The 24,034-nt window shown below is 40.2% G+C and overlaps 2 protein-coding genes across 2 annotated transcripts; one reads left to right on the top strand and one right to left on the bottom strand.

The window, feature by feature from the left end:
- Positions 1 to 699: 699 nt before the first annotated feature.
- LOC141007295 (multidrug and toxin extrusion protein 1-like) lies at positions 700 to 7,754 on the top strand. Its single transcript, XM_073479641.1, has 17 exons — positions 700 to 746; positions 899 to 1,085; positions 2,559 to 2,660; positions 2,777 to 2,845; positions 2,974 to 3,122; positions 3,266 to 3,308; positions 3,439 to 3,483; positions 3,663 to 3,760; positions 3,913 to 4,010; positions 4,649 to 4,830; positions 4,963 to 5,071; positions 5,287 to 5,362; positions 5,819 to 5,888; positions 5,984 to 6,116; positions 6,210 to 6,304; positions 6,505 to 6,568; positions 7,525 to 7,754. The coding sequence occupies exons 1-17, from the start codon at positions 700 to 702 to the stop codon at positions 7,752 to 7,754; spliced, it is 1,797 nt and encodes a 598-aa protein (XP_073335742.1).
- A 2,969-nt stretch (positions 7,755 to 10,723) lies between these two features.
- Positions 10,724 to 23,979, bottom strand: slc47a1 (solute carrier family 47 member 1). Its single transcript, XM_073480078.1, has 17 exons — positions 23,737 to 23,979; positions 23,295 to 23,396; positions 21,077 to 21,145; positions 20,839 to 20,987; positions 19,828 to 19,870; positions 19,512 to 19,556; positions 18,009 to 18,106; positions 17,311 to 17,408; positions 17,095 to 17,208; positions 16,625 to 16,692; positions 15,977 to 16,085; positions 15,742 to 15,817; positions 15,589 to 15,658; positions 15,155 to 15,287; positions 12,649 to 12,743; positions 12,153 to 12,257; positions 10,724 to 12,015 (listed from the first exon to the last, which is right to left on the bottom strand). Exons 1-17 carry the CDS (start codon positions 23,947 to 23,949, stop codon positions 11,641 to 11,643), a joined length of 1,962 nt encoding a protein of 653 aa, XP_073336179.1. The 5' UTR covers positions 23,950 to 23,979; the 3' UTR covers positions 10,724 to 11,640.
- Positions 23,980 to 24,034: the final 55 nt, after the last annotated feature.

The raw sequence follows: 24,034 nt of genomic DNA, 5'->3' as shown, positions 1-24,034 counted from the left end.
TCAAAATAAAGGGGCAGCTCAAATTACAACAACAATAGGTTTTATCTAACCTGATAAACTGCAACAAGCCTTGACCGTATGCCAACTTAAAGTAATTTATGTATTTCTAAACCAGCCCAAATCCTGTCCACCTGCCCAAGCCCCATTTTAACCCCAATTTAGCACAATGCATCCCAAAACCATCCCAATTGGAGGGAAACTGCGCACCCTGGCAACACTGTGACAGTAAATCATGCATCAGTGGTTTTGCAGAATTGCTAATTGCGAACATTTGTTTGTAGTTATGACTAAAGTAAAATGGCTTCATGGGCCAAATATGCCCAATATGCAGAAAAAAGGAGCAAAATATAATTTAAACCCCTAATTACAGTCGTAGGAGACTCTTACAAGATGGACTTTCATAAGACAAAGTTTTTCTACTTTATTCTCTACAGTCAAATTGTCATAACTATCAATGCCCCGCTAGTGGCAGGGTTAAACAGGATGAAAGCCCTGTTACTCATTTAACGTGTTTGATTATGTGCATTTGCATTCACACGTTGACCAAAAGCGTTTAATTCCTGTGAACTGTGCTGAAACGGTGAAGATCTGTGACGCTCCACAGCAGCTCAAAGGAAAACAACCAGCTTCGTTTTGGCAGCGTTCCTGGAGGAGTGCACAGCGTGTTGGGTCGGGGGTGGAGAGATGTGACTTGTAGCAATGCCCCAGCATAATGTACATGCCCACTCTCACGGACAGAGAGCAAGGTGGGTAGACACTGCCTTCGTTATTGATTATTACCCAGGTAATTGGTTATTGATTACTCCCAGCCTTCTTGTCTGTGTCCGAAGGGTATTGTACTGTACGAACATCATTCAGTTTGGGATTGAGTTCTGCTTTCTGCCAAACCTCATTTCAGTATGGAAGATTTAGCTACAAATAAAGCCTGTAGAGGAGTAAATGGACAGGCCAAAACAGACGAATCACCTCCTGCTGCTCACAGTGTTGACTCATGCTGCGGATCCTGGCTGAAAAACATCAAGCTCTGGGTACCAGCGGCCTACAAGAATGAAACAGTTCAGTTTTTGAAACTGGCAGGACCCGTGGTAAGACTGTGTTTCGATGTGATAAGGGTCTAATGGTACTGAGCTACATTAAAAAAAAACATTATTCAGTGTATTTTTCTGCGGCTGTTGGAATTGAGACCAGCTATTATTTAGTAGTTGGCAGTGAAGGTCACTTCTTACCCTGATAAAAATGAATATACGTTTATTTGAATACAAAATGCCTTAATTGCTACTTTACTTTGTAACATAAGGATTGTGCTTTACCAGTGATTATTTTCAACTCGCCTCCTGCTATAACAGGTTAATATCTTCAAACAATTGGAACAAATTAGAGAAGCAATTTAAAAACTAAAACAGATTGAACTATGGTTGTACTCAACTAACACTTGAAGTTGTTCTGGGATAACTTCTAAGTTATAGACATGAATCTAAACTATAACTCATAAGCTTTGTATGTAGTGTTAACATTACTTACCATTCATTTGTGTATATAGTGTTTTTAGCATTTTTGATCATTTTGATAATCACTTCACTAGCGTGGTTAGCCAGTCTGCTAGTCTAGCCAAGCTTTAATGTTTGACACAAGACAGTGTCAGTCAAATTAATTTTTGTCAGCTCTTCCAGGCACCGAGAGTAAAAAAAACAGCCAAAGGACCAAAACATTAGCTAATCTCTGAAATCAGTGTGTGAGCAGTGAAGTAACTAACTTAACTTACTACTTTTTAGATTTGGCTGTACAGTAGTCTCACAAAGCCAGACCTCCAAAGCACTGGAGGAACTCTACAGTACCGCTTCCTTTTCCTCCAACTATAGTTATCACCCTACGGTGCTTTTTCATCCTAATGATTGTGAAAAGCGTAGTAACTAACTTTAGGATGAAAAAGCACTGTAATCATTAAGGTTGGGGGCAAAGGTCACCTCAGAATAGAGTTAACAGGAAGGTAACAGTAAGTTTAGTGCAGTTTGTGAAATGTCATACTACACTGTGCAAGAAGAGAAGTGAGATCATATAGCAATATTTTCAATTTACCATAAAAATTAGGTACAGTTGCAAGTGGCTCCTTAACAGAAAGACTTTGTGAGGAGAAAAATCATTCAGCAATTCAGAGAACCCAACACGTATCCACTGACTCCCATTCAGCTCACAAACCCAGAAGTTGATAGACGAGGACATTTAGTTTCCTTTTGTGCAAACCTTTTGATGCCAAAGGCTGTCAAGAACCTACACGAGCAATCACGGGAACTATTTTCTCAAGAAGAAAAGGTAGTAAAGACGTTTAGAAATACAAAGGAGCTGCAGCAAAACCAAAGCATAACACATGTCAGCTGCCAGAGCAAATAAAACCTTTTTCTTGCCTCAGAGCTTTTTGAAACAATGATTTTTTTATTTTTTTTTTGCAGGAATAATGAATCAATCAGTTACTGTATGTGTTGCATGTGTAGTTAAATATTTCATTCATGTTTGGAGAAGTTAAGTTATGTTTTTATAGTCAAGAAAACTTTGTTTATCAGTTTATTTCACAGTTGATGAGCTACCTAATCGGCTTCGTCAGCATGGTGTTCTGCGGTCACCTGGGGAAGACAGAGCTGGCGGGGGTGGCGTTAGCAATAGCGGTGAGTTTCGTTCCTGATTTGATGGACGTTCCACTCTTAAGGATAACGTTTTATAACGTTACATCATTGAGACATTTGTGTTCTTTCTGGACTAATAATATTTCATTTCAATACAGGTGATAAATGTCACAGGCATTTCCATTGGCTGTGGTTTGGCATCAGCATGTGATACAGTCATATCTCAGGTATTCAATTCATTTTATTTACACTATACATTAATATTTATATTACTGCCGTGTTCACAGTATGCTCTTTTAGATTTGATTTCCTGTCTCAGTGTTATTTCCCCCTTTTTCTGACCCCTTTCTTGCAGACTTACGGGGGTGGTAACCTAAAGCGTGTAGGAGTGATACTCCAAAGGGGAGTTTTAATTCTGCTCTTAGCCTGTTTCCCCTGCTGGGCCGTCCTCATTAACACTCAGCCCATTCTGCTGGCTGTCAGGCAGAGCCCAGAGGTCGCCAGGTGAGTCATATTCGCTTCAGGCATGCCATTGTATCACATCAAATGCTACATTTCCACTCATAACTCATGAATCAAGTTATTCAGTGTGATTTTTTTTTTTTTTTGCACTTTTCAATTTTCCCTTTTTTCTGTCTGTCATTAAGACTCTCCCAGCTGTATGTGAAGATCTTTATGCCGGCTCTGCCTGTGAGTTCAGCCTTCTCCACAATTTTATAAAATGTCATTTGTATCTCCATTTGTATCTGTATTGAGTGCTTGTTGTGTTGCATTATTGATCTAATTAACCCCATTCATCACCTCATGTTGGATTCTGCAGGCTGCCTTCATGTACCAGCTGCAGGGGAGGTATCTTCAGAATCAGGTGCATTTTCAATCCATGCAAGACCACTGGTGTGACACAAAATAGTGACTAAATTTGTAATGAGATCATTTTGTGCATGAGGAAAAAAGCACATATAGCGAGATAGTAACAAACAGCAGGAGCACTGATGCGTTGAAATGGCGAGTCTTTTTTTTTTAACAGCTTGCTTTGGCTCACAGGGCATCATGTGGCCTCAGGTGATATCAGGAGCCGTGGGGAATGTCTTAAATGTAATTATCAACTACATCTTCATCAGTGTTCTCGATCTGGGGGTCGCGTGAGTACTACTATACCTGTAATAGTGTACTCTGTAAGTCATAATCTTTAAACTAATCACAGTATCAATAGTCAACTGAAGTATTTATCTGACGACTCATTTGTATCAGTGGCAATGAGTGTATGCTTTGTTTTTCTACGTTTCTAATAAAGTGGATCTGCAGCTGCCAATTCTATCTCACAGTATATCTTGGCCGCTTTCTTGTTTATGTACATCTGGTCCAGGGGACTGCACAAAGCTACATGGGACGGTAAGTTCCCGCGGTAAACATAATGTTTAATTTGACCATTACTTCCAAATGAATTCTTGAAGGTTTCTGGAAAAACTTTGTGATTTGGTGCTAATTATCAGGAAAATAGAAAAAGCTATTTTCGTGAACTTAGTTAGAGGAATTACTCCATTTAAACATAAATTTACAATTGATTAAGAATTGCAGACCTGTAAAATAAAGTGTTAAAATGTTGAAACATCTTCTGTCCTAATGACGTGATATCAGTATGTGTCTTTCTATTAGTGAAAACTAATGACACTGCTATCAGCTGTACTAATGCTAACTAGCAAATGCTACCATGCTAACATGCTAAACTAAGATAAGAAACATGTTAAATAAACCTGCTACACATTAGCATGCACAAATTGCATTTGTGAGTGTGTTAGCATACTGTTGTTAGCATTTAGCTCAAAAGCACCTAGCCTAAGAACAACCTCTTTTCGCGAACAGAGAGCAACAGTGGCTAACGTTAGTCTAGAGATGGAGTCCGCTTACAGAAGCTAACGACCACAGTCTCACAGTTCTTCAGTGAAATGGCAGCATTACATGTTTGCGTGTTGTGGTATAGGCTATAAATACCCTGAATCCATCGTTCCTCCTTTTATCTTCTGCTGCAGGTTGGTCAAGAGACTGCCTGCAGGAGTGGGGTCCTTTCCTCAAACTGGCCATCCCCAGCATGCTGATGCATTGTCTGGAGTGGTGGCTGTACGAGATCGCAGCGTTCCTGGCAGGCGTCATCAGTGAGGTTGAGTTGGGGGCTCAATCTGTAGTTTATCAGCTGGCTGCGATGGCATACATGGTAACTCCCTCACATTGTTTTTTTCTTGTAGTTAGGTTGGACTGATGAAGTCACAGAACACAATGTATGTGAGTGTAATATTTGTGTGGATACCTGAATGGTTTGTATTATTCACCTCTTCCTGTTCTACAGTATCCAATGGGTTTCTCTGTCGCTGCCAGCGTGCGGGTTGGAAATGCTCTCGGTGCTGGGAACACAGATCAAGCCAAGCTGTCCAGCAAGGTCTCCCTCATCTGTGCATGTATGAAAAAGATATGTGGCCTGGAGAAATGTCCACCACAGTGGAGGCAACGGCTGCTGTGTCGAATTGTGTTACAGAGGAGAGCCTTTTTCAAAGTGCCATGTTTTACCCATTTAAATAATCTGTTCTCCCGAGTCTCTTCCACTTGCTAATTCACATTATGCACTTATATTTACCACTATTATCTAATAACGTTCTGTGTTTCTTACGCACAGTTACTGTCTCGTGTTTCGTCGGAGCTTGTCTCGGTGTTTCTAAGGATGTCATTGGTTACATTTTCACCACAGAGAAGTGAGTACAGATGGCACCTAACTCAACATTCAGTGGTTTGTGTTGACTTACACCTCATGAATAATAGCTAACAGAGAGACCTTTGCACAAAGTCTAATGTGTCATGTGTTAATCGACACCTATCCTTGACAGCAATGTGAGTTTGGATTTTTGCACTGTCACTACATGGTTAATTTAGTTACTTAATGTTAGCAAACAGGACTTCAGATTAACTTTCTCACCCAGGCCTACAACCGGAACCATCACAGGATTTAGTTCTTGTTTCTTTACTTGGTTATGATCATCTGTAGTAGTTAGTTACAAGTAGTAGCATTCGTAGCATACGTACAAAGACGTTCAAGGAAAGATCTCTTTTCGTCCCATATATGCTTTCTATCGTTTGGGATGACCGGACATCAAAAATATATTCCGATCAGTTTTGCGCTCACCTGTCTTTGTTTTTGCATTTGCTTTTAGAGACATTATTCAAAGGGTGGCCGTTGTCATGAAGATGTACGGTTTCATCCATATTGCTGATGCCTTCGCGGTGAGAACTTTTTTCGTGATAGTCAGTCGTGTCTAGCAAAATAAACCTGACTCGTTGCTGCATATTTTAGATTTCCCTTGGTTTTACCTCCACAGGGTGTGACGGGAGGTATTGTCAGGGGGGCAGGGAAGCCAGCGGTTGGTGCTGTGGTTAACTTGGTGGGTTTCTACTTCATTGGGTTGCCAATTGGAGTTTCTTTGATGTTCCCTGTTAAAATGGGCATTGTAGGTGAGAACAGATTAAATATTTTTACGGTTAGTGACAATTTAATCATATTTCCAGTCAAATGAATAAACTGTCCTTTTTCCATCTCTGTTGCAGGGCTGTGGACAGGGCTTTTAATTTCCGTTTTGACACAGTGCATAGTCTTTGCACTTTTCCTGTGGAAACTAAACTGGAAGAAAGCCACTGAAGAGGTGAGTAACTCTACTGAAGACATTCACGAGTGTTACATGAGGAATGTAACTAATTCAATGATTACAGTGCCATTGCTATCTTGGATAAAACTATAATGAACTTACGTGTGTGCAAATTCGACAATGTGGGCAGCATGTGAATATTGTGGCCTTTGTTTCTAAAACATGATGTTGTTACTGTCTTAAATATCTCTGAATAGGCGCTGGTAAGAGCAGGAGTCAACATCCTGGAGAGGAACAAGATCTTTGGGATAGAAAACAAGGGTAAAAGGGTTATTATTTTACATCCTGCTATATACTGATATATTCCTCCTAGGAACTATTCAACAAGGTCTCATGGGATGACATATAAATAGCACACCACTTATAAGGACATTGCATTTTAAGCTCCTCACGTGTCATTTAATACCGTCCGCATTTTACTTTTTACCGTGCAGAAGCGCATGGTAACCTTTTTGACGTGGTTAAGCGTGAAAAGGTCACAATTTGATTTTCTTTAAACACCAAAACTAATTGGGTGTATGAGAAGTTCATGATTTGTGTCGAAAACAACTACTTGACGTAAGTTAAATACAGATCACTTGTGAACGCAAAGTTTAGATCGCTCAGCATTGACTTTTGGTTTCACACAGTATAAAAACAACTGTCTCCTCTTGTGTTTGATCCATCTCCCCTCCTCCCTCCGTCCTCCTTCTAGCTTTTCCCCGCACACCACACACAAGGTATTTGGAGCATTAGCATCGCATCCATATGACCGAATTTAATGTAGCTGTTGTCATATTTTTGGTTGAATTTAGTTTTTTTCTACTCAATGTCTCCATCATCCTCACTGTCTGTGGGCCTTTATTCAACAGGCGTTTCAACAAGGGTTTTTATTGTCATATCTAAACTTTTACGTACTGTAAGTAAATTCAGTTTCTTGAACATTTTAATGGTAAATGGAAAGAAATGGAAGAAAACATTGGCGTTTCCTAGAAAATAACAACACAATGCAGAAGCCTACATATATAGCAATTACAGCCCCCTTACATCCTATTGGGTTTTTCGCAGACCAGTGCTGAATGACCCAAGACCCTTTACCGGTCCACGGCCTACTTCGGGAATCCCTGTTCAATGTCACCTGACATTTTTTTCTCGTGTTATTCATATGCTATTTGGTGGGACCAGGCTGTGCTTTTACACAACTAACATTATGCATGGATTAAAACTCTCACTCACAGCCCTTGACTTGGATGAGAAACCTGCCCACAAACAGACCAACCGCTCCAGTTCATTGAGTCCAGTGGAGGGGAAGCTGGAAGAGCTCAGCGCGGGTCAACAGACCTCAGATGACATGGCTCTGTCAGTCAGGCAGCTGGTGTTTCGAAGAGGCCTCGCTGTGCTGCTCATGTTCGTCATCCTCGCTGCTGGAGTCTTCATCAGTGAGCTGCTCACCAGACTGCTCGATTAAGACGAGTGATCATTATTAGATCACATGTGCAGCACGAAACAAAGCTCTGTGAGATCGAGGGTACAGATGCATCAAAGTGTCTACCAGTAAAGCATTTATTAGCCCCAAGATGTGCTCAAAGTTCTGTCTGCTGCCACAATTTTGGGCGTGACAAGTTTGAGTCACTAATATTACAGAGAAGTAGCAGCCTCCATTTTACAATAGTGGCCCATCTGAAGCAATTTGTAATGTAAATTCTATTCCGTACTCCAAGATTTACAGTTTCAGGCACTGATGATGGGAAAATATCTGCATGAGAATGACTGTTAATTAATGAGTGAATGCAATTAGGGGACATTTTCATACTAAGTGGAATTTTTGCAGTTTTGAATACAACTTATATTACATGTCACTTTTTAAGCTCTTTGTTGCTTTCATCTGTCACAGGCACTTTTGATGTTGTTACTTTAGTCACGTTTTGGAAAGTCTAAGAGGAAATATGACGTAAATGAGGCAGCCAATGAAAAGCATCGCTGAAAAAATACTGTATAGACGTGTCTCCTTTATATAAAACATGCTGTGTAAGATGAGCTCCAATCAAGACACTGATGAAATATATGTTCTCATTACAAAACGTATTCTGAATGGATGCCACAATTAGAAATACCGTGATTAAAACCTATATTTAGGCTACAGCACATCTGTGGACGTGTGCTTTCATCATCAAAGACAGAGAGGATGCTCTTTTTCTGTGGTTTATTTTTCCGCCCTTTGATCTGTGTTGCCAAATTTGATGATAATGAAAGGTCTGTACGCTCACGCTGCAACATGCTGGCTGGATGAAGACATGTCAAACTGAGCAAATCAGCCACCTGTTCACACTGTGCAGCAGCAGATAACTAGCAAGCTCAGGCTTCACAGTTATAGCCTGCTCATAAATAAAGAACTCGCCCTGGTTAACGGCAAACAGTCAACCACGTTTGATTCTCTGAAATACTTTTGTTTGTGTGTTGTTTCTCTACTGATCCGTTAAGGCAATGGCTACACATTTTGGCTGATATGATGCTTTTTCCCTTTTTCCCATAGAGTAAGATGAGAAGATTGATACCACTTATGTTTGTCTAGGAAATATATGGCTACAGCCCGAAGCCAAGCCCTCAGGATGAACGCCAGGCTTTGAAGCCAATTTATGCAGTGGCCAAACTGTGTAATCCCAAAAACACTTTGTCCCATAAGCTTACATTGTGAAAGAAGCGTCACAACCCCCGTGAAATGACTCATTTCACCATCGTAATTTGAGCCGTTCGGTCCAATAACATCTGGAAAGTCTAGAGGTAGACCAAGACTGTGTTGGTGAGTTGTATTTAGATTATGTTGAGTTTGTATGGAGTAACCATGAGTTAATGAGGCGTTTAAGTTCATCTTAGCTTGGTAAAAGATGGAAGGTTGAGTTCAGTACAGCTGTGTTCTCTGTTTATTAAGGATAATAGGAGTAAAAATATTTCCTTTCTTGGAATTTTGTTAGTTTATTGTGGCAAACTCACTGCTTCCAGCTGAAACTACAGGGGCTACTGGACTGCCTGAGGCTAGCTGGTTAGCATGCTAACTTTACAACACAAAAGACGTCTTTGACATATTATCAACACTGTTGCTTCTTCACCCTGTTGATAATGTTCATTGTATGAATGTTTTCCACTAAAATTTGGCTGTGTCTTACAAATTGTTTCATTAAACACTCACAGTAAATTAACATATTCTATTATTTCCAGTTCTTACCCACAGAAGTCTTCATCAGATGAAAGAATTATTATTCGGTTCAGTCACATTTGCTTTCAGGCCACAGTCAGGCTTTCCTGAAGAGATTGTTCTCTTGTCAGGTATAAACTAAACAGATTCATTTCACTATGTGGTAACTTGAAAAGAGCTTTCACCCTAGAGGTGTCTGTTAAAATCTCCACTCAGGCCAGTGCACCCACAAGCCACTGCACTCTCCAGACTGACATCGGCACTGGCTCAAAACAGATTGATGTTTGCAACAGTCACGTAAAAAAAACTTGCATATTAATTTATCGTTATTCAACATGTAAATCAGGCTTGATTCATACTTGGTGACACCGTCGTCTGAGCTTCAGTGCAGCTCATCAACAGAGACATTGCCACAGGCTCCTCACAGAGACTGTAATCTTGGCCCGCTCACCTCCAGAGACTGCAATCAGTAACATGCTGTGGCCTCATTAACAAGTGACTGTGTAAAGATTTGCTGTCACTATCGTTAGACTAGAACTTGTGTGATACAGTAGCTTAAGGAATCTCATATTAACTTCTTGGCTGTGTCACCATGCGGTACAATAACGAACTGGAATTCAATGAAATTAAGATGATGTCACATACTATTTCAGTGAAAAAAAGGTCCAAAACTAATATGCACGGGCTTTGCGGCCTGCAAGGTATTAATGTTGAGCAACAGTGTTGATCTTTGGCATGGGGTTGCTCTCATCAGTGCAGAAATTATCAGCATATTGAAGCCTGTGCGACATTTACCTGAATTCATCATCCACTTATTGTGGCGACTTTGTGTAAATTGTGCAGTTCTACCTATTACTACTCTTAGTATGTTATGTGACAGAAATCTATGATTGCTTCCTTTCCTGGATGACAAAATCTGTAATCGTCAGTCGATTGCTGTCTTAGCACTGATTGTCTTTGACCAATCACTTAAGTACAGAGTTATGACATCATTCATTGAGGTCTGGCAGTGACTTTTTTTTTCTGAAGGGTAGAAGCCTTTTATGTCCTTAAAAAGCAGCGGCTAAACCATTGTTTTATCATGACTCACCAAATAGCCTTTAATAACAACTTACCCGAGTCTTTTGAGTTCATTTAAAGAGTAAAGCAACAACAGTAACATCATGAGCAACCTTTGCCTCCACTGACTCATTGTAACAAATCTTTGGGCTCCAGCTTTTAATAGAACAGCCGTTGCTACAGTCTCCTCACAATAGTGCTTTTATTTACTGATATCTGTAAATCTTGGTGACAGTCATGATGAGATATGATGAAATATATATCTGGGTTTGGTGTTTCTTCTGTTTATTCAGTTTCATTACCAACGTGTGTCTGATAAAGTGAAAGTCTGGTTAAATAAGTCTAGCCTACATGTTAGAGAGTGGCATTTTCTATACTGTTTGTACAGTTGTTTTTATTGATTACAGTGCTATCATATGGCACTACATTAACATATTGGCCATAAATATGCAGTAAGAAAATAAGTAGCTTATTATTAATGAATCACCTCCGTCCTGAAGAAAACCAGAGCAGAGTCACAATGATACGGGAAGACGATGCAGTAATAGCCTTCTCATACAGCTATACTGTGTATTACATATTTACATGCATGCTTGTAAATTTTACATCAGATATTTACAGACAATCTTAAAGTTAAAACACGAGAAAAAATCATTTAAAGTCAGTAAGAAAGAAAATATATGTCACAGGGAAAAATGGAAATCAAGACAATAATAGGTGCAAAAATCAAAAGCTATCTGTGGAAAAACATTTGTTCCTTGATGCTCACGTGGTCTCATAGTGAGGGTTTTATGATGCATCTTGCAGTCCCAGTTGAGCATCTCAGGCTGAGCAGGTTAAAACACGATCTTTGGAACAAGACCTTTGTTCATCCTGCCAGTCTCGTTTGATGTCATTCCCAGCTTTCTGTGGATTTGCTCAGCAGTGCAGCACTGAGACGTATTTTTCTCTGTAGCTTTACAAAGTGACATCCCAAGTCTATGAGTGGACTATTAAAAGACAGTAATGCGACACTTTCCTGTCTAAAGAGGAGATCTAAATTGTCAGTTTGTGAGAAGTGTGTTCAGCCACTAGATGTCTACATTTAGAGGTCAGCGATAGCTCAGAGGTTGGTGGTCAGGTTCAGAGGAACCAGTGGTGTAAGAGTGGAGTCATTAGACCAGTTCTGGGTGAAGTTGGCTCTGCTCTCAGCTGTGTGTGCCGGCACAGGAAACGCAAAATGGAGAGCCATACCTACAACCAAAATTAGAACTGTGACAACGAAGGTGAGTCCTCGACGCAAGATGAGGTGAGTGACAGAAAGCGGCGCTTGAGGTTTGGTGTTTGAAGTATTTTTGCTCTTTTCAGCATCCCCCTCAGTCCCGCCTGCATTTGTGTCGTTGCCCTCAGCCTCGTGGGCTGCTTTCAGCTCCTGATCCTGGGTGTGGACTGGACTGTAGCCGGCTGCTTTAGATTCTTCTTCACTGTCCAGCTGGGCCTTCAGGGTGCAAAGATGCTGCTGTTAATCATTATGCGAGTAACCCAGGTATAGATAAAACTAACACAATCAAAAAAGTGAGGACAGCCTGCTCTACTACACACCACACACTGTTTACATATAGTATATGCACTTACTGTATTAGGGCAGTCAGAGGAGTCAGACACCATCGCTTCAGTCAGTACTGTGCTCGCAGGACGCTTTGGTATCAGCATCACTTTCTTTCCAGCTCGCAGTTGAGCCTAAAAACGCATTAGAGTGAGGTTCACAATCCAAAAACAAATATATAACCCCAACCTCCATTATTCTTTAAAAAATAATGCATTTTTAGTTTTTTTTTAAGAAAAATGACAGAAACATGACAAAATAAAAAGAGATTTTTGATTGATATGACTTTTGCTGAAAAATTGAAGCAAAACAAAATTTAAATGCTGCCAATATTCAATTTGTGTGAGGAAAATGCTGCAGGAATGCCAAAATGTCTTAATGAGTTTGCCCCCTAATGAAACTCAAACAAAAACAAAATTCCTGATAGTATGTTTCATTTGCTCACCGCCCTTTACATTCCTGCCCTCGATGCTTTTTGGAAAGGTTTGGTTTGTAATGGTTTAAAGTACATTAAGATCATCCTACCTTAAGTGTGACTTTCTTCCAATTGAGTTTGAAGATTAGAACCAGGAAGAAACCCGCCTGAATGGCAATACAAATGGAGAGCCCCAGCCACAGGCCTAACAAGAGAGACACAAATATAAACGCATTAAGGAAATATCTACTGTGTATTCACGTCATACATACAAGTTAATAACTTTATATACTTAATATGTTTGGCAAAAAGGTGATGCTTGCACCTACATGCACAGCTAAATGCTAAAGTCAGCATGCTAACGTGCTCACATTGGCAGTGATAACATGCTTGTGTTCACCATGGTCACTATATCAATTTATGCCATTAGTTTTTCTGGTTATTTGGTCATTAGCCAAAAGACAATTTTGCCATGATGATGGTGCGAGATGAAACGTTACAATTCATCCTGAGGGGAATATCAATGTATGTCTGTCATATTTTAAGGCAGTCCATCCTAGTTGTTGAGATATTTCACAACCTTATTTTACTGTATTATTACACTCTGAGCTACTTTGGAAATCCTTAATTCAACAACAACGATTCGAAAGTGAATTGATGAAATACAATTCAGAGTTCCAGTGTGTAGGATTTAGGGATAATTAGGGGAAGAAATGCAATAATAATAACATTTCCCTTTTTTTTTACTTCACCACTAGGTGCTACTAAATCCCACCCACTGAACATGTAAGAATAGTACTCGAATGTAACCAAGTACAATGTACCAATTTGAGGTACTTGTACACTACTTGAGTATTTCCATTTTCTGCTACTTTATACTCCACTACATCTATTTGATACCTTTAGTGACTAGTTACTTTGCAGATTACCGGCTGCATCAGAGCCAAGGTGGCACATTTCTAATTACATTACTTTAGTTAATCAGCAATCAGATAAAAAGAAAAAAATAAACATGCCAATAAACAGAAAAATGCTGAATATCGGATCTAAAAATCGGCCAGGCTGAAAATGAGTCGTCCCCTAGTCCTCATTATAAACAAACATTTAAATAAATGTTTAATTTACTTTTACTTGTATTTTTTACACTTAAGTACAGTTAGTATCGGATTCATTTAAGACTTTTACTCAAGTACTATTTGTATGGGTGACTTTCATTTTTACTAAAGAAACATTTTAAAACGATATCTTATGACTTTCGGGTACACTGTTTAAGAACAGTCAGGTTAAACTTTTTTCCAAACAGCTGCATAATAAGGTTTCTTAAGTTCTTCATGGGTCACCGAAGGAAGTATAGATACAAGCAGGAACATACGCACCCCATAAGGTCAGATTTTTGATGTGTGTGTGTGTGTGCGAGCGCGCGTGTGTGTGCATGTGTGTGTGTGTTTGTGTGTGCATTTATCACAGCATGCACACTTGGACTGGACAGCAAAGATCCACTCTGGCAAGGGGTAAATGGTAGGCTGCAGGGAAGGAAATTAAGGACTGTCTGGTGCAGCAGTGGGTTTGTGGGTTCAATTAATGAACCTGGATTTAAATAGAGACACACTACCTCATTTCTGACTCCTGCTGGCACAGTTCAGAGGTGCTAGTCATTGCAAATAGAGCATACAAGAAATATTTATGATTGAGACTGACCTACTGTGCCCCTATAGATCCTTTGAAATTGTTTTAATGCTGTCTCTGCACTTTCTCATTTAGTGTTGATACAGTGGCTGTACTGCTGGGGGTGCTGGCCATCTGTTTTGCCGTACACTTGCATGCAGATAAGTTAGGAGAGTTTGTTTGCAGTGACTGTGTGTGCATTTGTGTGCATAATTTAAGTTTAAATAGTGGTGAAAGAGAATTGGATAGAAGGCTATAGCCCTTTGACAGTCGTATCTTTTTTTTAGTGGTTGTGTACGATTCATTTTTTTACTTTCTTGCAGCTCAAAACCAAAATGGTATTTTAGGATCCCAGTATTGCCATTTTAAATCTGATTGCATGCTTTGGTATTTTAGCATTTCGTTTTAAAACAATAAAGTGGTCCTCTAGTTGTATTTTCTTTCCGTTTATCTGTGTGTTAACCTGTATACAGAAGCTAGTCTTAGGGCGACCCTGGTTAAAGTGTAGCTTAACAATGCCTTGTCATCCCACTAGGCAGGTTAGCAAGTTAGATAAACTTTTACTGGGTGGTTGACCTATTCAGTTTTTATGTGAACTCTGTATTTCTTCTCTGAGCTGGATCTAGTGCTGTTGTTTTTCATGAAATCATAGACGTCACTGATGAGATTCACGATCTTGACAACACCACTTGACTTTAGGTTGTAGCGTGATGTGCACCACAGCAATCTATTAAAGCATGATGAGACAAGTGAGCACTATTGTACACACATTGGTGATGTAAACATTTTTCAAGTGTCAAATAGAAAAAGAAATTTATCTATTTCCGATAGCTGGGGTTGTGAACATTTTCAGACCTAAAACTGGGATCCCAATCCTAAAAAGGAAGGTGTGAGATCACAGGGATAACAGGCTACCTTAATGCTTGTCTGCAGAACACATGAAAGCATTACCTAGTATTCTGAGGTTGGCAAAAAACATCAGAGCTATTCCCACTGGCAAAGCGATGCCGTAGTAAGACACCAAGTTGGACACCGCAGCGATTTTCTGCATCCCAGCTCCTATAAGTACCCCTGAGCAGACACACTGAAAACACACACAGATTGAAAGAAAGAAAAATATATTAATTAAATATAAGTAAGCAGGGGCGCTGTTTAGCTCAGTTGGTAGAGCAGGCGTCCCATGTACAGAGGCCCTGTCCTCGCTGCAGCAGCCCTGGGTTCGAGTCCCGGCCTGGGGCTCTTTGCTGCATGTCACCCCCCCTCTCTCTCTCATCCTGTTTCCTGTCTGTCTTGAGCTGTTCTATCAATAAAGCCATAAAAGGCCAAAAAAAAAATATAAGTAAGCAACTCTGTGTACTATAAACAAAAGTTCTGTATTAACCTACCACAATTGCGTCAAAGAATTGTAGAAACGCGTGGACTGTGAGGTTCTTTGAGACAATCTCCACAATTTTTCTGCAGACAGGAGAAACATATCATCAGTAACAGAGCTGCCTATACCTGGTAGAGGAATGAATGTTTGCTGGTCTGAAACTCACTCATCGGAGGTAAATAAGTAGCCAATGTTGGACTTGTAGCCAGCGATGGCAATAGCCTGTACCACACCAAGCGCTCCTATAACAAAGACATTACGCAAGGAGTAAAACGTGCCAAGTTGTATTGCAATGCATGATCAATACAATAATTAGACCTTCATCAGTAGTGTCCAGTTTCGATTCAGATGATATTAATGATGCATTTTTGTGTTTTCAAGTATGTGTGTTCATACAGTACCTGTTAGAACCAGGGCCACTTTGCAAGTGACTTTGGCACTGTTTGTGTTTCCGGCCCCCAGGGCATTCCCAACACGCACACAGGTAGCTGCATGGATACCTAGAGGGAGCTGCAAGGACCTCATATTACACAGCTGACTTAAATAATTTGGAATACCTTTTAGCTTTCTTTCTGAGAGTTTGATGATAAGATCAATGTCATGGCTTTTGTGAAATACAGCCTGGAGCCAGGAGGCAGTTAGCTTAGCTTAGCTTAAAGAATGGAAGCAAGGGGAAACAGCTAGCCTGGGTCTCTACAAAGTTGAAAAGTTAACCCACCAGCACCTCTAATGTTCACTAATTAGTTATCTAACTTGTTAAACCTACACACACTATACACAAAGAGAAATCTAGAGGCATCAATTTGTGATTTTAGGGGGAGGTGTAACCCTAACCCTAACCCTTTATCCATCCGCGTCCACTCCTTGAGTGCAGAGTTTCTCTAGCTAAGCTAATCGTCCCCTGGATCTAGGTCTGTATTCAACATACAGAGAAGAGGATGGTATCAATCTTCTCATCTCAAGTTAATAAGTGAATTTCCAATAAGATTAATTATTGTTAAACAACAATATTTCTATTAATATTCAAGTGAACACGAGATGATCCGTACCATGTATGTTATGGTTCCTACTTCCACCAACACATGCTGAGCAGCAAGATCCACCTCGCCAAGTACACCTGATACGACAAAGGTCAGATTCAGACATGTACAAAGACTTTTTAACCATGGCTCAAAGAGTCATCAGCTTCAACAATCTCTCAACAAGCTCTTTGTATTAATCTGAGATGTCAAATGTGTGAGAGAGGAGAAATATCCAATTTAGGCCAGATTTGTTACTTGGCACACACATGGTACTTATAGATTATCCTCTTAATTTTTCAATTAACCACATACTGCTGTCACTTAGTGTCCATATCCAAGACCAGAACTGTGTTAAATAAAGGTGGATGGTGGTGGGCAGTCATTTACATTTCGGTTAAAAAGGAAACACCTTTTTGTGTCTAAATATGTATGTGTTATATGTCAATTGTCAATTGAATATATCTCTAAACACCAAGCGTGCGACAAATAACACTCACCAGCGAGGAAACCTCCAAACTCCCAGATCCACCACTCAAAGCAGACCATAAAAAGACTGGGAACAGCCAGCTTCATAAAGGAGTCCCACTCCTGCAGACATTCAATGGACCAGCCTGCAGAGTTAGGTTAGGGTTATATTCAATACAGCCTTTAGAGGGTGACAGTTTTCATGAACACTGAATTGTCCATTTAATTTATTTATGTATGTAACTCACCTCCCCATGTCCGCTGATGGAGCTTCCTCCATCTGATGTAGCCGTACAACAGCAGGCAGATGGAGATCTGAGAAAGGCTGTTAGCGACTGCTGAACCACTGCGAACACACATGAAGGAACATGTTTTTATATTAGAGGGATGCCTAGTGGCGGTCTACATTGACTGGGACTCTATCCCTTCATCTCTGTAGTCAAAAGGAGGTCAGTATCAAGACATTGGTTTGAGTACACTTGATGTCTAAGGGTCTAAGAATGAGGAGCAAGCAGGAGTCCATGCTTGATATGGGAGGAGAGGGACAGACCTGACCCGACCGCAGAGACCTTACTGGTCTACTCGTCTGTCTGTTGAATCAAATGTTTGTCCAGCTGGACCTCTCTCTTCTTTTTCTGCCCTACACTGCCTCCATCTCTAAATAAAGTACAAGAACAATAAATATCAGCGTACTGCAGACTCTAATCAAACAAAAAAACATGTTGTTCTTCTTGGATTAAAAATGCATAATAAGTTTCTGACCTCCTGTCCTTTTCTTTTCAAACCCCTGGCTATGAATCAACCCGCAGCCCTCTCCTATGTGGAAAAACATTGAAGTAATTAAGAGAGCGATAAGAGAGTTTCTTTGCTTTAAATACTGGGTCAACTAGTATATTTTAGTCCGTCATAGATTGAAATGATAGGAGGAGCAGCATGACACACTTACACAACACCCAAATCGAGGATGAAGATCAAGATGTAGTTTGCCGCTAAGTTAAAAATGTTCGCTGCTGCTGCTGTGTACATCTGAGGAAGAATGATCCCCTGACAGACAAAAACACATGAAATCAACAATTAGCAAAGTTAATGGTCAAACGTCATTAATATTTTTCATACAGGTTCTAGACAGACAAACCAAATTTAGGAAAAAGACAGCACTCCAGTGGTATCAAGACCGAGAGGCTACAGCCATGCTAGCAGCTTGATGAGGCTGTACTTGTGCATAACAATGCTTTAAGCTAAATGCTAATGTCAGCATGCTAAAGTGTAACATGTGAATGTTAAGCAGCTATAATGTTTAACATTTTCACCATTTTAGTTTAGTGTACTAGCATTAGGGTGAAACACAAAGGACAGCCAAGGCTAAAAGGAATGTTAACCAAAGTTTTGGACAAATTAAAATGTTACCACAGGAAAAGTTAAATGGTCACCACATCCTGAGGGGGAAAATAAATGTTTGAACTACATTTCATGTCAGCCAATAGTTTTGGAGACATTTCACTTAAAACAACAGATGTGTACTCATGTTTGTGCTTAATATCAGATGAGAACTGTGAATGCGCACATGAGATTTGATCATTTGAGAACAAGGTCACAACTCAAATCTGAGTACCTGGTACCTATTGGTGAAAATTGACAGTTTTTTTGTTGTGTTTAAATATTTTTTATATATAACTTAATTCGACATTTGAATTTAAAGTACTGTCTTTGTGTCATATTTGCATTTCATTAAGATATTTACATGGCACTAAGTTGTGTTTTGGGTTAAAAGGGAATATTAAGTTAAAACCAGTAATTCATACTTTTTCCTGCTAAGTGGAAGCACTGTCATTTAATTAAAAATTAATAAATAAAGCAAGTAGTTTCTCTCTTGTTACACAGGTTAGCATGGTCAGCCCTAAATAAAAGTACCCAGGGCCCCACCCATAGTACTACGACCCCCCTAACTAATTACTTAACCATATAGCTACATGGGACGGGTGCTGCATTTAATTTAAAGAAGAGCAAACAGCCCTGAAAGCTTTTCTTGTTGGAAAACATGTTTTTGCTCTTGTCTTGATTGGTTTTGGTAAGAGTTTGATATAACATCAGGCTCCACTGATGGATGCACTCTCCTACTGTTGATCTGATTGGTTGAAGTTAGTCTGTGATAGATGGTGAAGGACAGATACTTTATGCATTTTTTTTATAGTTCCTGCCCTTATACAAACAGTTTACAGGGGCGTTTTTCCAGATTCATGTTGGACAGAACTGCTCTCACGGTTTAGTGTGACACCATCTCTGATGCAAATTCAATTCATGAATATGATCAAGATGTGAAGTCATTCTTTCTGGGGGGGGTTAACCACTGGAGTGTCACCATTTCCTGAATTTGCTTTGGGAAAATTGCAGTCCATTTATTGTGGCAGGGGTTCAGTGCAGTGCACCTGTTCCCCTGTTATAGACTCACTTGGTTTTGGAGGTAGGCAACTTGCAGCTGGTGCAGGAACATGGCCTGTAGCAAGGAGAAGAAAAGTGGATTTTTCAATTCCAAAACTCAAAATCTTGTTGCTTTGCTTTCTGAGGCACCTAAACTTGTTTTGCATTCCTTAATCTTTAATACAGAACCTACAGTATGTCCTAATGTGCTGATTCTGTAACTCGACTATGTGCAGAATATTGCATAATTCAACATGCATGGAATTAAGCAGTAAACATTTTGTCCCTTGGGAGACCACACCATATCTTTTCTGACTCTGGGGAGTGTTTCGGTTCAGTGCACTTACAGGAACAGCAGGTAGAAACACCATCATGTAGAGGTGGGCAATTCTGAAGGGGAGGCAAACAGAGTGATATCAATTTAGTAGGGCAAACACAGACAATAATTCACTTTCACCTCAGATAGGCCCCTCTTTCTTCAAGTGTGCAATATCGAAACTGTGCCTGTTCATATTAAAAGGTATAATTTGTTGAATATTAAAAAAAACTTTAAAAAACATTAAAAAATTATCCAAAAACATGGAGGGCAGCATATCACTAGAGGAACCGGCTACCGTTAGCGGATTAGCTCATGGTTCAGTGAGCCGTGGAGCCCTAGAGTTTGTCTTGACCCAAACCTCGGATCACAGGGGTAGTCACCATGGCGTAAAGGGCAGGGTACTTCATTTCTTAACATTTTGTGAGTTTATTTTGTTCATTTATTACATTAAAAACTGGAATGTATCTGCCAACTGAAACTACGGCAGCTATCGGACTATCACCTCCTGCTAGTACAAAGTGATATTTCAAGACAGGAGCGGACAGGGCTAGCTGGTTAGCATGCTAACTTCAGTAGACATCTCTGCAACACAGTACACAGACATCTTTGACACAATGTCAACACTGTTGTTACTTCACACTCTGTTGATAATGTTAGTTAATTTTTCAAATGTTTTAAATCTAAATTCTAGCCATTGACTTGTCAAAGTTAAAGTTGCATACATAATCTTTACATAACATACTGTATGTATAGGTGTCAGGAAACTGCATATTTTTTAGGTTCATACAGAAACATACATAAATGCACATAGAAAAGATGAATGTAAGCACAATGACTTGTGTGCCTTAAATGATACAGACACTGACCTAGAATGATACCACACATGGATAATATAGATGTCAGTAATACTGCTGATAAGGACCATGACATTAAAGATAAAAATGTAGGTAGGTTAAACAACCTGATAACAGTTTGCCTACAACAGAGCACACACACACTGACTGTACACAGTATGTAAGGTAGTCATCAGTCAATTTACCTCGCCACCTCATGCTCTTGTTGCAGGAGGAGAAGTAAGTTGTAAGAGTTGATGAGGAGAGCCCAACAGGGCAGACAAAACAGCAGCAGGATCAATGAGCCCCTCTGGAGAATTACTCCCACTCGTTTCATGTTCTTACTGCCATATGTCTGCAAAATAAAAATGAGGACTGAATCTGGTTACTACTTCCAGTATAACACCCAGTAATTAAAAGGCACAGATAATGTGGTTGACTCACCTGAGAAATGAGTGTGTCACAAGCCATGGTAAGGCCATAGCCTGTTGCAGTTGTGCTCACGTTAATGGTCTGAGAATCAAACACACAAAAAACCCTTGAAGTTAGACTTTCATTATGAAATTTTACTGTTCAGATGTCTTCTACTTTATTGTCCATAACTCTGAGTACATGTATGTGATCCATTGACACCCAGCTGTCCTCACAGAGACCAACCCAAGAACATGTCGCTCCTACACCTCAGATGTTTCAGCAACGAATGTGTATGTGGTTCTATAGTTCATGGAAACTGTTCGGTATATAAGGACGAAACTGATTCCAAGAAAAGCAGTGCAGCAGACACTGTGTGGTCACATGTATCAACACTGGAGGCCAGGTGCAGCACGGGGTGAAAAAGCTCATGTCTGAGCAATAGGTAGTCCTTATGGAGCAGAGGGACTCCTGCTGTGTGTCAAGCAAAGTAGGTTATTGGAAGAATTACTGCTCAGTACTCTGGTGGGAGGAAGTCAGAAAAATCTGACCTAACTTGTGCAATTGACACAAATTACAATCTGTAATTAATTTTGAGATTTTGGACTATTTTGCTTCCAGAACATGTCTTCTTTCAGACAAATTTGGACGCTTATTTCAGGTTTCTGTTATGGAAATGAATGGAAATTATTGTGTATTTAATTTGTCTCATTTGCATGTTTAAACATGACATCTCAAACAAACTTGCAATACAAAATCTAATTGTCTAGATGTAGTCATTTTCCTGCCATATTGACCTGTAGTGTCTTTCCTTTTAAAGACAACTGTTTCAGTAGAGAATGTACGACACAAACACACCCTGACCTCGTACTTTGTTTGCTGCTCTGTCTTTTAATCAGGTTTAATTTGCTGGATGTCTCCAGACCCATGTCGCCAGAAGCTTACAGTAAAGCTCTGCTAAGTTCTTGATATTAACAATGAAAGAAATGTTTCCCTGTGATTTGAAAGGGTCAATACACCCGATCACACTGAGAATCAACACTGCAGTCTGCAGCTCATTGCAAATTTCAGCCAATTTCAGGTCACTTGATGGGTCAGTGTTCATTGCTTTGGTTTCTAGGTCTGTATGGTTCAGTGCCAAGCTTTCTGATGATTCCCCCATGTGAACTGTGGGGAGCCACTCCCAACACACTATTCTCTAACGAGTCAACTTTATGCTATTTGTCCAGCCCCAAATGGCAAACAGCCAATGTAAATTAGTGTGAAAAGGCTTCCAACATTTAGCAAACCAAAGAGGGACATATATTTGTGTCCAAGTTGGCCGACCAAACTTGGGCTGATGCTGTCTGTGTGCATCAATCATACGTAACTACAATTTAGTTACTTTTTTATTTTTTTGTCTTTTTGCTCTACATGTTTCTGTTGCTGGTCTACAGTCTTGCAAATGTAATCACTCATCTTACAGGATGTGTAAGTCAGCAACTATTTGCTAACAAGTTAGCTGAGGATTTGGTATGGGGCATGCTTTGATGTGATGTGATACCACCTCCTCACGACTGCTGGCTGACCAAGTAAACCAGCTGTTGTCGAGGTTTGATACTGGGAGGAAAAGTTTGAAAAAGCAACCTCCATGGGCTCAACAATGACACAGCTTCAGTATCAAACCCCTACCCTTTAAACTGACATATGTCTCTGTTTGCTTGGTCATTCTGGGTTTGTAAAAAATATTTAAATTCTATGACATGTTTCATTCATTCAGCTATGAGTGTTAATCTTAGATTGCCTCTGAGGAAGAATCATTTCACATTGCTTCACCTCTCTTTGGTGTTCCTGAGTCTGTTCAGACTTCTGTCTACATTCCTTCTGTTTGTGCAGTTGCACAATAGCTGTACCATTTTCGCTGTTTTCCATGTCTGTACCCCATGTGACATGGCAGGTGCTGAGGTGCATGTCTTTCCTTTTCTTTCACCCTTCTGACATATAAAATCAGAGTATTGCTAAGTGTCTTTTTAAAGGTGCACAAAATGAGCATCAGGACCAAATCACTTACCAAACTCTGAAGACCTGCACTGTATGATACAGATACTAATGCGTTAAGTGAACCACCATCGTAACAAAAAACACACACACGAACAAACACTGAGCAGCTGCAGCAGAAGTAGCTGAGTAAGTAGAAAGAGTTATGGTTGCAGTTTTCCTTTCGTGGCAGCAGGTAAAATCAAGTCAGTCACCAAAGAAATAGATATAGTACCGCTGAGGCGAGAGCGTATCCAGCCAGCTCTGCATTTCCAATGTGACCACAGAATATGGTGATTACAAAAGGCAGGAGAAAGTTCAGAATCCGAGACAGCAGCTGCAGAGACACACAGAAAGATTTGACTCATTTCAGCTCATCATTGATCAGGTCAAACTGATGCATATTGCTCCAAACATGTGTTCAGCAGCTTATCTGTGGTCGGCAAAGTAGTTTCAAGTTTAAAAGCGGTGTCATGAAATCACCAAGCACAGACAGGTTTGCACTTACACTATTATCACTGCTTTATTTCACCTTTTGCGTGCTGTATGTTATTCAGAACTGGTAACGGATTTTACTCTATTACAGTGCACATTCTAGATTAAAGGAATACACTAATCAAATGAATGTGGCACATACCAACACCCTCCCACCAACACTTCAACTTTCCCCTACTCACCAATGGGCCCGAGAGCCGTAAGACTTGGTAGAGTTCCTCTCTGTAGACCAGTGGTATCCAACGTCTAACGCACGCACACCGAAACAGTTTGGAGCTGACAGCCGTCACTGCCTCGTCTCCCTCAACCCCTGCTGTCTTGGCAACAGACTCCTCAGCAACGGGCCCTGCACCCGGTGAAGGGTGTGCAGGTTCCGGGGAACCCAGCTTCTCCATTCAAACACAGAACAAGAAGACAGAGGGGCAAGAGAGGGGAGAAAAGCCAAGGGACAAGGGGGGAGGGAGGGAGGGAGGGAGGGAG

The sequence above is a fragment of the Pagrus major genome, chromosome 13 (genome assembly GCF_040436345.1).
Source record: "Pagrus major chromosome 13, Pma_NU_1.0".
Taxonomy (NCBI): Eukaryota; Metazoa; Chordata; class Actinopteri; order Spariformes; family Sparidae; genus Pagrus; species Pagrus major.
This window is presented reverse-complemented; position numbering and strand designations above follow the sequence as displayed.

Coding starts and splice junctions, on each gene's coding strand:
- LOC141007295 (XM_073479641.1), top strand. CDS start 700: ATGCCCCAGCATAATGTACATGCCCACTCTCACGGACAGAGAGCAAG. Junction 2,846..2,973: donor GTGATACAGTCATATCTCAG/GTATTCAATTCA, acceptor CCTTTCTTGCAG/ACTTACGGGGGTGGTAACCT. Junction 3,484..3,662: donor GGAGGTATCTTCAGAATCAG/GTGCATTTTCAA, acceptor TTTGGCTCACAG/GGCATCATGTGGCCTCAGGT.
- slc47a1 (XM_073480078.1), bottom strand. CDS start 23,949: ATGGAGAAGCTGGGTTCCCCGGAACCTGCACACCCTTCACCGGGTGCA. Junction 17,209..17,310: donor CCATCAGCGGACATGGGGAG/GTGAGTTACATA, acceptor CTAACTCTGCAG/GCTGGTCCATTGAATGTCTG. Junction 12,744..15,154: donor TGCCAACCTCAGAATACTAG/GTAATGCTTTCA, acceptor CTCTCTTGTTAG/GCCTGTGGCTGGGGCTCTCC.